Genomic DNA, 15979 nt, shown 5'->3' with positions numbered 1-15979 from the left:
AGATTCATAAGCAAAATAAATGGTGGTGGTGTTCTAAGCCACTAAGTTATGGAGTGTTGTATTACATAGCAGTAGATAGCCAGACATAATATAATATTAAAGAATTCTGTTTTTTTATTGAGGTCACATTGGTTTATAATATGTAAATTTCAGGTGTACATCATTATATTTCAACTTCTGTGTAGACTATATCGTGTTCACCACCAAAAGTCTAGTTGCTATCCGTCATGATACAAATGTCCCCCTTTACCCCTTTCACCCTTCCCCCATCCCCCTTCCTCTCTGGTAACCACCAGTCTGTTCTCTGTATCTATATGTTTGTTTTTTGTTGTTTTTTATCTTCCACATATGAGTAAAAGCATGCAGTATTTGTCTTTCTCCATCTGACTTGTTTCAGTTAGCATTAAAGAATTTTAAACATTCATTCATGCCCCACAGCCTATAAACTTAAAAATTTTTTGTGTGCATCACCTTTCACTCTGGCAGTATGTGTCCATATTTTATGGTTGTGTTAATAGCATGTATGTATAATTTTGTATCTATGTTTTCTTTGGGGATTTTATCAGCCATTTTTACATTTTACTAGATAATCTTCATAAAGATTATTAAAACTGGGTATCTAATGGTCCATGCAGTACCTATACCTGTGCTTTTGGAGGACCTAAGTAAGCCCTGTCTTAACAGCTAGTTTCCCCTGTTAGTTCGTCTTTCTGTATAAAGGAGCCTTGGTATACCTGCCGAGCAGGTAATGTAGAGTCTGGGTGGGTGAGTGTCTGTTCTGTTCCCTCTCCTGGAAGCTTAACTCAGTGCAGGTCCTGTTGATGCCAAATTGCTGAAGGTGGTCGAGTGCAGAGGACAGCATGTTACTTAAAGTGTTTGAGTTATCTTAATGTTTGTGCTTCAGATTTACCCTCACTACAGTGGCGTTGGTATTATTTGGGGTAGAGTTCCTAGGAGTGGACTTTCAACTAAGTCGAGAATGATTTGGAAAAGGGCAGAGAAGAAAGCCTGGATATAAAGGAGAAAGATAAATGACCTGAGTTTTCTTGCCTGATGTGAAAGGGATTGATCAGGTCAGGTTAGAGAAGATGGGACATTTGTCAGCTGGTTGACATTACACTCCCAAGTGTAGTCAGTTGGGACCGAGTGGGGGCTGTGAGGAAGTTGGAGGTGGTGGGGCAGTGGTGTGATGGCGTGAGTTTTTGAGTCTAGTGCCCTCTGCTTGAATACCAGGGCTTTTCTTCCCAGCTCTGAAACTGTCGTCAGACTTTCCGATCTGCCTTCTCATCTAGAGAGTGGGAGTAGTAATACCTACTTCACATGGTTGTAGGGAAAGAGGTCATGTTAACCAGTCCTGTCCTCCTTACCCCAGTGAGAAGGCTGAGTCTTTAGTAACTTAAAGGATGAACTGAGGGAGATGAGAATGCGGTTGTGGTGGGGACGGTCACAGGAAGTAGTTTTAGGTTTTATCGTTTCAGGTCTGTCTGTTCATAGGGAGACTTTGAGGAAGAGAAATATTGGGAGTTGATTAATTACATGCAGCCCTTACTGACTGCCTACTATGCAAAGCAGTCAGTTAGACTGCAGGAATGCAAATATGGGTAAGTTCCGGCTTCTGCCACTCAAGGTGTTGATAGTCCAGTAGGAAGACAAACGTATGCATTCACAACTAAGTTAGAATGTGATTGCCAATTACAGTGCACAGCGAAGATCAGCTCTGACTGGAGGAATTGTGTAGACAGCATTTCATACAAAATTTGGCATTTGAGCTAGATCTGAAAAAGGAAAGAGCATTCTAGAAGTGCAGTGGGTAAAGATGAGAAAGTACAGGCTTGTTTAGAGATGGTACATAGTTCAGAAGAGAAAAAAACATTTGGTGCATGGTGGGAATGAAGTAGATGATAAAACAAAGTGTGTCTTTGGGCCTGGAGAAGCCGTTGGAAGTTTCTGAGTAGAGAAGTGATGTGAGCAGCCTGGCAGCATGTGTTCGGATGGATGGGGGGGAGGAACAAGCAGTTAAACAGCCATTGCCTTAGTGTAGGCAGAAGAGTGAGCAGTGAGCGGAGCGAGGGGCACGACGCAGCTGTGAGTGCCCTTCAGGGGAGGACTGCGCACTGAGTGACAAATGAGGAGCCCGAAGGCGTGGGTGAGCAGCACCACAGGAGGAGGGCTGGAGGCAGGGGCGCCCTTGGGGCTGGGGGGCAGCTGTCTTTATTCTCCATGTGCCGGATGATGAGGGCTGGACCCAGGTGAGAAGGGGACCAGTGGGTGATTGGAGACGGGAGGGCGCCCCTTTTGTAAGGTCAAGTGTGTGGATTGGACAGTAGCTACAGAGATTATGGCTGACGCAGGGAGAGACTTGGTAAAGATGTAGTCTTCGTGTGGGAAATAGAAGGCGATGGATGAGGGGAGCGGATTTTTGTAAGCATCTGATTCTTGGGGTTTGTGTAGTTAGTCATGGGAAAAGGCCCAGGAGGCTGACTGAAGGAGGGAAGCTCTGCGCTGAGACTAGTGTTGCCACGACAGTTACACCTTACTCCTGTGAGTGGTTCCCAAGTTGGAGTGTTCTGTAGAGTGAAGAACCAGCAAAAAGGCCATCATGTGCATTTCTAAGGGCTGGGCCTTCGTTTCACCTGCCAAGCTTTGCATTGGGTTTAATGTTACCTGAGAGTCCAGCATTGTTAGTGTCCTAAAATGATCTCCTCCGTCTGGGAGAAGCTGAAAAGGGAATAAGGAACCTGATACTGAATAGCATAGTAAATGGCATCTCAGATCAGGAGAAGGGAGAGGAGGTTTATAGGGAAATGAGCTCCGAACCTAGGAGTCTCAGTTTTATTCTGGATGTCTGAACACTCTACTTAAATTCACAGTGTGGAGAAGCCACTTCTGTGGCCTTCAGACGTCGCTGACATACAGGGCTCCTTTCATTCAGGCCTGTGCACCAGGGTGAAGTAATCCAACTCACTGGCCAGCCATTCTTTAACAGGCTGCTCCCAGCCAGCCCCCAGGTTCCTTCAACCCTGCCCTCTTTCCCTACTTTTTTTTTTTTTTTTTGAGGAAGATTAGCCCTGAGCTAACATCTGCTGCTAATCCTCCTCTTTTTGCTGAGGAAGACTGGCCCTGAGCCAACATCTGTGCCCATCTTCCTTTACTTTATATGTGGGACGCCTACCACAGCATGGCTTGACAAGCGGTGTATAGGTTCCGCACCCGGGATCCAGGCCGCTGAAGCGGAACATGCGAACTTAACCACTGAGCCATCGGGCCGGGATCCCCCCCAACACACTCTTGACTTTGGGCAATTCTTTTTTTTTTCTGCTTTTTCTCCCCAAATCTTCCCAGTACATAGTTGTATATTTTAGTTGTGGGTCCTAGTTGTGGCATGTGGGACACAGCCTCAGCATGGCCTGTTGAGTGGTGCCATGTCCATGCCCAGGATCCAAACTGGCGAAACCCTGGGCCACCAAAGTGGAGCGCGTGAACTTAACCACTTGGCCATGGGGCCGGCCTCTGGGCAGTTCTTTCCTAGGCACGGAAGCATTTTGTGTAAGGTACCTGAAGTTTGAAAAAGTAAAGCTAGAAGTAAAAGTAGGAGGGCAAGGGGATGTCTGTGACAGAGCTTTGTCGCAGAGCTAGGAGATGTAGAATCTCATTTAACCAGTACCTTCCCAATTAAAACAAAAAACCACAGCCATCTCAAATTTTGCATAGTGCAGCAGTCCTCACTGACATGAAGTCCTCAAGGGGCGTGATGTCAGACATTCCTGCCTGTTGCTCTAAGTATCGGAGGTGTCAGGACAGAACCACATTTTTCTGATTCTGACCATGCTTGCAATACCAACACAGAGTCTTAGCCAAAATGGAAAACCCTAAACTCTAGTTGAGTGATCTGTGTGCCAGGGCTGTTGTCAACTCTCTTATCCTTTATTCACCTCTTCCCTGGATGGAATTCATCTTCCTCCATTTTGGGGGTTATATATACATTTTCTTCTAGAAAAAAATCATCCGTACACAGAGCCAAAAGACATCAATGGCTAAATATCTGATATAGAACATGGGTTATGTGAGTTTCCTTGCCTTAGACCTTGCCTTGAGTGGGTGTCTCTGTAAGCCATCTGTTTTTTCTAAAACTGTTTTAGAAGAAACTCTTTGATGTTTGAAGAAGTTTCCAGATGAGGTCAGATCACTGGTTAGACTCGTGTCCGTGCTGGTTCTGGCTCTCGCGGACACCTAAGGCTCTGCCACAGACTCTGCGTGTGCTTCAGGCCGTGTGCATTCTGCTGTGTCGGGATGGGAGGGCTCTTGCCCACCTTGCATCACTGTGGAGACAGGTTTGAAATGACGCTTTTTAAGGTATCTCTGCTATTTCTTTGACTCCTAGTGGACATAACTTTGTGTGCAGTGATAACACCTGCCAGTAGGGGGTAAGTGAGCTCGTGTCTCCAGCGGTCCTGATTTGATAGTGGGAGAGACCCAGCCTCTGTCTTCCTATAGTTAAAAGGATTTTAGTGAAGGAAGGGAAGCCCTAGGAAGAGCCTCTCTTTTCTAGCTCTCTTCTGGAGTCCCTTATTATTTCAATAATAATGAGGACAATTAGGGCATTTTATAGTTTCCCAAGTTGTGTCACATATATCTCATTTGATCCTGAGTGATCCCATGAAGTAGGAGGTTGACATACCATTCTGTTTTGTAGATAGAAAAGACCAACATTCAGAGCGTTGGAATGAGTTGCTTAAGGGACATAGCATACGTGCCAAACTTGGGATTTGAACCTAGAATTTTTAATCTCTAAATAGTGTTCTTTTCTTTTTCTTTCTTCTTTTTTTTTTTAACACTAAGCCCCTCAGGCCTTTCTGTGTCAGATGTGAAGTTCTCCTGTTAAAAGGTTACTCAGGGTGAATGGACAGTCCAGACATAAATATTATTTAAATCCTTTACTTGAAAACTAAAATCGTTGCTTTCTCGGGATAATTTGGGAGGTAGGCAGCGTTGTGTGGCAGGCAGTAGCTTAAAGGATGCTTTACGTGGTGGTTTGTGAATAGTTGCTGTTTGGCAGGAAGGAAGGAGTGTGTGAGGTGTGTGCACTGTTGGCTGGTGAGTGCCTTGAGGAACATGGAGACAGATTTAGGCAGTGAGAAGCAGGCCTGAGAAACCCACCCAAGCTCCTTAGTTTCCAGCTCTTTCCTTTAGGTGACTTAACTTTTGGTCCTCCTTATCAAGTAGGGGGCTGCTCTAGGAGGAGAGGGCTTTGAGTCTCCATTTAGAATGAATGCTTTCTTGGCTACGATCCGATCTCAGGTGACTGGGCTTGAGGCTTTCACAGCATGGAAATGGAGGTGTTCTCTGAAGGAAAAGATCTCATTCTTGTTGATTGCCGTTTTTCCCCCCACAGTGGGCCACCTTGAGAATGGAGAGAGGAGCCAAGGAGAAGAACCATCAACTTTACAAGCCCTATACCAACGGTAAGACTGGGACTAAATCCTTGTCCTAAGAGATCCCTTTGAGATACGTTCCTGGGAGCTTTTAATTCCACACCTGCTCTTCCCCATCTAAGAGCAGGATGTGTACTCTCAGTATTTTTAACATGCGTTCTCCCACTGTGCTGCTTGACAGGGGTGTTCTCTTTTGCAGGAATCATTGCAAAAGATCCCACTTCACTGGAAGAAGAGATCAAAGAAATTCGTCGAAGTGGTAGTAGTAAGGCTCTGGATAATACTCCAGAGTTTGAGCTCTCCGACATTTTCTACTTTTGCCGGAAAGGAATGGAGACCATTATGGATGATGAGGTGACGAAGAGATTCTCAGCAGAGGAGCTGGAGTCCTGGAACCTGCTGAGCAGAACCAATTATAACTTCCAGTATATCAGCCTTCGGCTCACTGTCTTATGGGGCTTGGGAGTGCTGATTCGGTATTGCTTCCTTTTGCCGCTCAGGTGAGGGCAGGGCCTGATGGGGACAGACTTGAGCTGCTGCTGCCTAAGCCTGATGCAGGATCCCCCTACCTCGGTCTCCTCGCTTTGTTTTCCCATTTTAGAAAGAAGGATAATGTGATTCTTTCACTGGCCAGTCCTTCTGACTCTTGGAAGGGTACTGTGCTGGTTATCCTTTAAAGGCCCTTGGATTCTCTGCCTATCAGACAGAAATAGTTTGGGGTCTTAAAGACAGAGTGCTTGTCCAGGTGGACTAAACACAGGGACAGGGAACACAATGTCCTTTCTGGCCACTCCTCCTGGACACAGCTAACTCTTTCCTCCAGCGTGCCTCTCTGGTACAGAGGCAATATTGATCTCTGAGTTTTTCTGTACCATGTGCTGTTCTGAGTCTCTCTTGCCAGATGCTGGTACCTTCAGACTCTATTTCCTGTTGCTTCACAGAGAAGCTGTGCTTCTGCCAGGGTTTAAAGCCAAAGGGAAGGGTAAGACGGCAGGGCAGCAGGTGCCTGAGGGCAGAACAGCCAACGTTAGGATTTTCCATCATTTTGGCTGCCTGATGCCTGAGGAGATTGTGTCAGCTGAAAGGCGGCTCCGTAGTTCACTGTGAGCTGGAATCAGCATGGTCTCTGGCTCTGATAGGCCTCTCAGTTTCCAGGTCCCGGGTGATGGGATCATGGGGTGGTTTTCATGATACCCATTTTCATTTCACACATTCAGTGTTCTATACTAGGTGCGAGCATTTGTTTGCTGTGTTTTAACTTGTCGTCTTGTTACAGGATAGCTCTTGCTTTCACGGGCATTAGCCTTCTGGTGGTAGGCACAACCATGGTGGGATACTTGCCAAATGGGAGGTGAGTCGAGTGCGAGTGTCCATGTCTGAAGGGTTCTTACTTCTGGGATTGCTGGCTCCAATACTGAAGGCCAGCCTGCTGCTTTGGGTACAGCCAAATCCACAGAATCTTAGGTGGATAAAATAACCCAGTAATCACAGTGGCATCATCATTAAAGTCTTATTTTTTACTGATCCTGCTCTGTGACTGTTCTTTGTGCCCTCCGAGACTCACACTCTTCCCATTTTAAAGACAAAAGGGAGAAACGACAAAACTGTAGTCCGGGGTGAGCAGATTTTCTAGCATATTGTTTAGTTTTGAGCATTCTGCTGTGTCGATAAATTGGGGGCAAGAAATGTACGTAGGGCTCTTTTGTTTGTTTTTTTAAAGACGAATTTGCTCCTTCTGGTAAAGTTCCGGGGCTAGTAAAGCTGTCTTCCACCCGGGCTGCTGAGGAGGTTTGCCTGCTTCCGCCTGCCTAGGTGCTGCTGGGAGGGGAAGGGACCTAGGAGACTCACCTGTGCTGGAAATTCAGGGCTGTGAGTTCTGAACCCGTTAACTCAGGTGAATTTAAGCAGTTCTCGTCATTTCTGTTTGTTCATGTGTAGACATAAAGATGCTAATTCCTCACAGGGTTTTACCATATATACTAATATCTAAAAGGTACTTTGCAGTCATAAAGGACTCTAGGCAGTGATAGTTAAATTGTTGGAGTCAGCAACTTTTCCTGTCTTCTTTATGTACACTAAAAACATAAACCTCTGTCCTGTTGCTGCAGGTTTAAGGAGTTCCTGAGTAAACACGTCCACTTAATGTGCTATCGGATCTGCGTGCGAGCCCTGACGGCCATCATTACCTACCACGACAGGTGAGGTTGCTCTCTGTACAATCAGAGGGACATGGTGCTGGTGAAACATGCCCGACTCTGGCAGGTGGGCGGGGCTCCTCGGAGCGCTCAGTCAGAGCTGCTGGGGCTGCCGAGGTGCGGGCTGAGTTCCAAATGAGTGGTTTCACACTAATTTTTGTTGCTTTGCATTTTAAACATAGGAAAAACAGGCCTAGGAACGGTGGCATCTGTGTGGCCAATCACACGTCTCCTATTGACGTCATCATTTTGGCCAGCGATGGCTATTACGCCATGGTAAGACCTCTTTCTCTGGCTTTCCTGGGGTGGGCCTTCTTACATTAGACTGGTCAGGTCTGGGAGGCTCTGGACCCTTCACGTAGCTCTTTCTTTAGGGTATAAACAGGTAAACGTATTTTTGCACATGTTTACACCTTTAGGCGACCTCAGTTGTCACCTTTGTTTCTGTTGCTTTGGGGAACTCCTTGGGACTTCGGTAGGAGATGTCCGGAGCAGAGTCACTGAGAGCGTGGTTGGAGATCAGACTGTAGATATTTAGGTGGACTATAGAAAATGGTGACCGGTGGGGAAGGAGGATTTGAAAGGACTGAGTCAGGGGCGTTGAAGAATCTGCTCAGGGAGAGCGTTGTTACACAAGGTATTGCTCAACTTCATTATTTCCTTTTAGGGTTTTCAGCTATGTTCTTAATTACACATCTTTGGAATCACTGACTAAAAGGAGAAATTTAAGATTCAGGTAGTTTAATAGTGGTTTCTTAGTAGTGAGAAACCTTTATGGTTATCAATAGAATGTTAGAGGGTGAAAGGTTGGGGTACTTGTGGGGTTGGGGGCTTCCTCCACAGAGTGGGGGATTTGTGCAACGATGGCTTCACCACCAGTTGTTCCCTTGTCTGTGATTAGGTGGGACAAGTGCATGGTGGCCTCATGGGTGTGATTCAGAGAGCCATGGTGAGGGCCTGTCCTCATGTCTGGTTTGAGCGCTCAGAAGTGAAAGATCGCCACCTGGTGGCTAAAAGGTAAGCCAGCAAGATTCTGCTGTTCTGTATGACCAGTTGTAGAGAAAGGATGCATTTTAGGGGTAGTTATCCCTCCACAGTGGAGTTACAGCATCTTCTACACCAATCCTATACTGTGTTCATAATAAAAAAAATTTTTTTTGACATGGAATATAAAAAATATAGAAACCCTAGTATTGTTTATCGAGTTAGTAATGTTTCTTAACCAGTTTTGTTGTACTCATTGTAATAAACAGCATATGAACTTTTTAAAAAAAACTATTGAGATTGCAGTAGTTTATGACATTGTGAAATTTCAGTCGTACGTTGTTTGTCAGTCACCATATAATCGTGCCATTTTACCCCTTATGCCACCCCACAACCCCCTTCCCCTCTGGTAACCACTAATCTGTTCTCTTTGTCCATTTATTTCTTTATCTTCCACATATGAGTGAAATCACGTCGTGTTTTTCTTTCTCTATCTGCCTTATTTCACTTAACATAATACCCTCAAGGTCCATCCGTGTTGTTACGAATGGGACGATTTTGTCCCTTTTTTTAATGGCTGAGTAGTATTCCTTTGTGTATGTATACCACATCTTTATCCATTCATCCATTGATGAGCACTTGGATTGCTTCCACTTTCTGGCTATAGTGAATAATGCTGCAGTGAACATAGGGGTGCGTAAGTCTCTCTGAATTATTTCAAGTTCTTTGGATAAATAGCTAGTAGCTGGGTCATAGGGTATTTCTATTTTTAATTTTCTGAGAAATCTCCATACTGTTTCCCTTAGTGGCTGCACCAGTTTGCATTCCCACCAGCAGTGTATGTAGGTTCTCTTTTCTCCACATCCTCTCCAACATTTGTTATTTTTTGTCTTGGTAATTATAGACATTGTAATGGGTGTGAGGTGATATCTGATTGTGGTTTTGATTTGCATTTCCCTAATGATTAATGATGTTGAGCATCTTTTCATGTGTCTGTTGACCATCTGTGTATCTTCTTTGGGAAAATGTTCACATCCTCTGCCCATTTTTTGATTGGGTTGTTTTTGTTGTTGTTGTTGAGTTGTGTGAGTTCTTTATATATTACGGAGATTAACCCCTTGTTGGATGTATGATTTGCAAACATTTTCTCCCAGTTGGTGGATTGCCTTTTCATTATGTTCCTGGTTTCCTTTGCCTTGCTGAAACTCTTTAGTCTGATGAAGTCCCATTTGTTTATTTTTTCTTTTGTTTCCCTTGCCTGAGTAGACAGGGTATTTGAAAAGATGCTTCTGAGACCAACGTCACAGAGTGTAGTGCCTATATTTTCTTCTAGGAGTTTTATGGTTTCATGTCTTACCTTCAAGTGTTTGATCCATTTTGAGTTAATTTTTGTGTATGGTGAAAGATAATGGTCTGCTTTCATTCTTCTGCATGTGGCTCTACAGTTTTCCCAGCACCATTTGTTGAAGAGACTTTCCTTTCTCCATTGTATGTTCTTGGCTCCTTGGTCGAAAATTATCTGTCCACAGATGAAACAGCATATGAACTTTTAATGCTATTTGAAATCTCAAAATGAGTTTATCACAAATAAAAACACACTTAAGGCAATGGAACAAGGTCCTGCTCTGTTTTCAAGCTTGGAAAAAAGGTCAGTATAGTACAAGCGATGACAGGAGCTTTGCAGAAAATGGAGAGGAATCAGGACGCAGCTGAGACCATCTTTGCTGGGGACAGATGAACCCGCCACTAAATTCCCTTTGCTGCATCTTTAGGGACAGTGTTGGCCAGGTGGACTGTAGGTCCAACCCAGCATGGCTGTCAGGAAGTTCGGTAGCAGGTATTTATTCAGGGTGCTCTTGGCAGGGCCTTGTGGCAGGCGTGTCCTTTGTGCAGTCCCCAGTCTGAACAGTGTCCTCTGTGCAGAGACTGTAATACTTAATTGAACAGTTGTATGGATTAAATAGTGATCTGATTTTCCCTTCTAAGTTTTGTCTTTATGAAATAAAGATTGTGGGTTCATGAAAGGTAGGATCATATTTGTTAACTTGCTTTTGTACCACCTAGTGTCACATGTATGTAGATTATTCCTCAATGCATTTTGATGATGATGCACGTAAGGCTGTCTGACCCTTTGTTTTACTTTTCTCTCCTGAAGACTGACTGAGCATGTGCAGGATAAAAGCAAGCTACCCATCCTCATCTTCCCAGAGGGTAAGAAGGCTGCTCACCACAGGGGTCTTCTGTGTGGGGCAGCCCTGCAGGCTGGGGTCTCTGCTGTGTCCTTGGAACCAAGTCTCAACCTTTGTTGGGATGTCTGTTTTCACTGCCTAATGTTAGGTCCCCTTTAAGTTGGTTGTGGGACTGAAAACTCAGGGGAATTCAGAATTTGGACTAAGATTGCCATAGTGTGAACTCCCCCAGTGCAGAAATCCCATCCTTCTATTGTCGTCAGGGTCTCAGCTTCTTGTGGAGTTCTTACTGAGACCTCCCAAGTCTGCTGAGTGTCTCTGGCCTTTATCTAGGCTGGTGTGTGTGAATCAGTGAAATGGTCTTGTAATCAGAGGATGGGAAACAGTACAGTATTTTGCCCATCTCTTTTAGGTGTTCATTTATGAGCTAGGGAGATGACAGGTTTATCCTGTTTGAAGGGCCATTAGAAGAATTTTTATTATATTTAGTCATTAAACTCCTAATCTCTGGGGTAAAGGACCAAAAGAAATAGCATTTTACTCTCTCCTGCATTTTAGGAACCTGCATCAATAATACATCGGTGATGATGTTCAAAAAGGGAAGTTTTGAAATTGGAGCCACCGTTTACCCTGTTGCTATCAAGGTACATGACCTCTGAGGGCGTGTGTGGTCGTTACTGCAGCTGCCGTGAATGGGATGCAGCAGGACAAGGTGGAGGAAGGAGCAGTCGGTGGGTTGATCCACTCCAGCGGGCAGCCTGGGGCTGGGCGAGTGTGGGTAGGATGCTGGAGAAGGAGAACGTGACACTGTTCATTACCTAGTTGAAGAGACTAGGGAGAATTTGAATGAGGCACAGCCAGGTTCCAGCCCATACCTTGCTCTCACCACCAGGCTCAGGAGCTGGCGCACCCTTCACAAACTGTGTGTATTCCCCCCATTACCTTTTTCTTCATAAACCCAACTAGAATGTAAGGTGCTTCACTTGAAGAGGTGGCTTGCTGAAGGGAGGGGCTGGCGGGTATGGCTGCTCGAGTGGATCTAATAGAGAGGTGAGGGTGGATGGGTGCAGCTGTATCCTCATTCCTGAAGGAAGACTACCTCCGCTGCTTTGGGTTGTCGTATCATCTTTATAAACCAAGGACAGCTTATAAGTATGAGACACATCTAAGAGCTTGTACCTCTGTTTCAGCTCACCCAGAGATGAGATCCAGTTAGCCGGTCAGTTTCCCTTTTTCCCCCTTCACATTCTTCTGATTTTATAGATAGCCACATAGTATTATTTCTAAAAGAATGTTATTACGTTGTTACTTCTAAAAAACACAGGCTATTGTCCATATGTTTAAAGTATTTAGGTTGGAATCTCGGATTAGCGTAAAGCATTGTTTAAGTTCGGGTCAGAGTTGTGCTTAGGATTTCGTCTCTATGCTTTTGCAGGCGTGCCTCTGCAGAGCATTCTGTAGAAATATTCCTCATTTTCACTCTGCAGCACAGCAGGTGCAGTTGGGAAAGAGGTGTTCCTCTTGGTTAAGCAAGTGCTTGCCAGCCACTCCCCTTTTACCAGGAGTCAAAGCACCAGGGCAGGGATGGCAGATGATGACCGCAGGGAAACCGAGCTATGGGTTAGGGCTGCCCGAGCGATGTGTCAAGGATGCTGTGTCTGGGAACAGCAAGAAGGAAAACAGTCTGTCAGCAGTGTCTCCTGTGGGTGTGGGAACAGGAGTGGTGTTTGTCTCACACACATTTTAACATTTTGGTGGTCCAGTGCTTCACCACGTGTTTATCAAAAACAGACTAGTAGGTAGAAGCCCTGATCACTCACTCCAGAGCTTCGGTTCTTTCCAGCTGCGTTAGCATCACCTGGAGGGATGTGCCAATGCTGGGCCCCATGCCCAGCATTTCTGAACCTGCATTTCTGATCTGTTCCTGTGTGCTGGTGATGCTGCTGTCGAGAACCACGCTGCAAGAACCCTGCTCTGGAGCAGTGGTTCTTAACCAGTTTTGGGACGTGGACCCTTGAGACGGTTACGACTCCTTTCCAAAGAAAAACGTGTAAATTTTACGTATGCTTTCATTCCGTTCACGATTTATTGAAGCCCATGGGGGATCCACAACTTGCGCTGCGCAGATGTTTTCCTAGTTGTTGGGAAGCCTTCATTGGTAACCAGACTTGAATAACCTTAGCTATTTCAAGGCTCTTTTAACATTTTCAGTAATATTAAGCCATTATCTGATTTTGAGGAATTTATTGCTATTTTGAGCTTTTGCCTTGTTTTTCTCTCAGGTGTCTGCCTAGCCTGGAATAGAATCAACCCTAAACAAAGGATCCTCACACTCACACATAATATCACATTTTTTATCCTTATAGTGCTTTATAAAATATAGCACCACTTCCTTCCAGTCATACTCATTTGCTTCTGTTTAAAACTCATTCTTCTCCCTTGTTTCCTTTTGGTATTATACTGTGAGCTCCTTAAGTTTTCTGTAGTTAAATCTAAATTTCTTAGTTTGTATAATTAAATCTAAATGTCTTCACTTTTGTAGTCAGGTCCTCAACTAGGCATAATTATCCATTTTCTGCTCTGAGGATCATAAAATTTAGGCTTGACAGGCCTAAAAGATCATACAGTTGAAGTGCCACCCCCACCCGCAGCATCCCTGCCAGCGTCCCTGCTCCGGCTCTTCCAGGGAAGGGCGTTTTTGACGCTGGTGACAGCTTGGTCCTGTGGGATAACTCTTGAAATTGTCTCCTTTTATTTTGTCACTCCCTGGTCCCAGGGCTTCACTTTATCATTACACACAGTCAGTCTGTGGTAGCCCCTCAGACTTTTGGTAGGAGTTCCTCTGTTCAGGCATTCTCCTCAAGAACTCAGTCCCTTTTGTTGCTTCGTATGTCACTTCCTCGAGCACCACTCCCAGCCTGCTTACCTGCCACTTGCATTCTTCTGTTTGGGGAGAGTGAGGGTCACAGCTGCAGCCGGTTTCCCACAAAATGCGTGAAGGACAACCTTGGCCTCTGCTAGTCACTGGCAGAGGAAGGCACATGACCCCCTGGTTGTGGGTGGGAAGTGCGGCACCTGTGTGGCAGGGACCTTGTGAGCTGTCGCCATGTGCCCACTTGCTGGTGAACACTGGTGGCTTCCTCAAAGCAGAGCCACCTCCTCAGCAGATGAGCTGTGTTATAAGTGTAATTACAGAAGCGTATCGTAAGATTTTTAATTGTTTTCTCCTTGGTCTGGGGCACCAGAAGTTAAAAAGTTGGTAGTTGTATAAGAAAATATCTTTATTGGGGGAGGTACGTGAAGACGTATTTATGAGTGAATGACGTGATGTTGGGGCGAGGGTTTATAAGAGGGGAGGGGATAGAGGAGGCAAGTATGGTGAACTGTTGGTAATTACTGAGTCTGGGGAATGGCTATATGAAAGTATATTATCCTATTCTCTTTGTTTTTGGGTATGCTTGAAAACTTAAATAATAGATTCTATACACCTGTGAGTGAGTAAGACACGCGACTAACCCCAGGAGGAAGGACATGTGTTTGAGGAAGGCTGTTAGGTATCCTCCCTAATGCCCACAGCAGACTTTGGGGTCAGTCAGGAGAGGTTGGTGTTGCTGGAGGTGAGAACCGCCCAGATGTAGGATTCCTTCGGAATGTTCATGGAGGGGTCTGGCAGCAGCTTTCTAATACTCATACTGCCCCCCACCTGATGCACTCGGAAAAGTGGCTGTTGACACACACACGTTGTTACCATTTAGCTTGCCGTTGCCTTTTAGTATGACCCTCAGTTTGGTGATGCCTTCTGGAACAGCAGCAAATATGGGATGGTGACATACCTGCTGAGAATGATGACCAGCTGGGCCATTGTCTGCAGTGTTTGGTACCTGCCTCCCATGACCAGAGAGGTAGGTTCCCACACCGGGCAGAGGTGTTCAGCTACCTCTGTGGGACCTCTGTTGAGTGGTCTCACTCCTTCTTTTCTTACAGACAGATGAGGATGCTGTCCAGTTTGCCAATAGGGTGAAAGCGGCCATCGCCAGGCAGGGGGGACTCGTGGACCTGCTGTGGTGAGTCCGAGCCAGCCTGCGCCCGCTGAGTCTGGGAACACGAACTTCCGGAGCAAGCGCTGAAGGCTTGACTCCATTTACAAAGACGACTCCTCTCTCTTCCTGGTGTGGAGGATTGAGCCTCCCAGCTCTGGAGAGTGAGCACTTTGACTCCTTTCTCCTGGTTCCAGCTCGGAAGTGCCCCATGTTACGTATTGACCTTGAGGAACATGGAGCCCAGCAGGCTTCGACTGAAATTGTTGAGTCTGTGTTCCTTTCTGGGGTGTGTACCGGTCTACCAGGGCACCCAAATAGTTTTTGTCTCTTTAGGTAGAGTGACCTGATGCTGATCTGGAAACCTCATAGGAGTACTGGGCTCTCTGAGCCCATAACCTTTAGCAAAACTGGACCATCCTTAGAAAGGCAGAAGTTGTATGTATTGCATTTAGCTTGTTCCCTCCTAGAGCAGGAGTTGACAAACTTTCTCTGTAAGGAGTCAGTAAATACTTGAGACTTTGTGGGCCATGTGGCCTCTGTTGTAACTGCTCAACTCTGCCATTGTGGTGTGAAAGCAACCAGAGACAATACATGGACGATGAGCGTGTCTGTGTTCCAGTAAAACTTTATTACAAAAACAGGTGTCAGCTAAGTTTGGCCCATGGGCCATAGCTCCGTAGACCTTTATACTACATAATGAGATGATCAGCTTCTAAATAGCAGGAGAGTGACTGGGATGAAGGCTGGTTCAGGGAAACCTTTCCACCTGCAAGGACTCTTAGTTTTAAGTGCAAGGGCCAGCTCTGAAGGCCATTTGACTAAACTGGGCATTATAGGAAAAGAAGCTGTAGTAATTCAAGTTTTAAACTGACCTGTGGATTCTTAAGTAATAGCATGGCCCTCAGATTATGGCCTTTTTAAAAATGCTAACATTTATTGAGCAATTCCTGTGTGCCAGACACTGTGTCGTTGGTGCTTTACATGATGACCTCACTTCATCCTACAGTAACTCCATAAGGGATAAAACTGTTACTCCCATTTTACGTGATGGCCTCACTTCCATCCTGCAGTAACTCCATGAGGGATAAAACCGGTACTCCCATTTTACGTGATGGCCTCACTTCCATCCTACAGTAACT

General features: G+C 45.4%; 1 protein-coding gene across 4 annotated transcripts in view; it reads left to right on the top strand.

Annotated features, from left to right (window-relative positions):
* Positions 1-15979, top strand: part of GPAT4 (glycerol-3-phosphate acyltransferase 4) — a 38707-nt gene that overhangs the window by 17795 nt on the left and 4933 nt on the right. For all 4 annotated transcript variants that reach the window (XM_046648423.1, XM_046648422.1, XM_046648425.1 and 1 more), the window contains 10 exons: positions 5393-5462; positions 5632-5932; positions 6709-6783; positions 7541-7630; positions 7810-7903; positions 8529-8644; positions 10767-10822; positions 11359-11444; positions 14574-14702; positions 14785-14864. In XM_046648423.1, coding sequence (XP_046504379.1) covers positions 5393-5462; positions 5632-5932; positions 6709-6783; positions 7541-7630; positions 7810-7903; positions 8529-8644; positions 10767-10822; positions 11359-11444; positions 14574-14702; positions 14785-14864 — 1097 coding nt within the window. The remainder of the gene's footprint in view (positions 1-5392; positions 5463-5631; positions 5933-6708; positions 6784-7540; positions 7631-7809; positions 7904-8528; positions 8645-10766; positions 10823-11358; positions 11445-14573; positions 14703-14784; positions 14865-15979) is intronic.

This window comes from Equus quagga, chromosome 22, assembly GCF_021613505.1.
Source record: "Equus quagga isolate Etosha38 chromosome 22, UCLA_HA_Equagga_1.0, whole genome shotgun sequence".
Lineage (NCBI taxonomy): Eukaryota > Metazoa > Chordata > Mammalia > Perissodactyla > Equidae > Equus > Equus quagga.
Note: the sequence above shows the minus strand (reverse complement) of the source record. Positions and strands in the feature narration are given on the sequence as shown.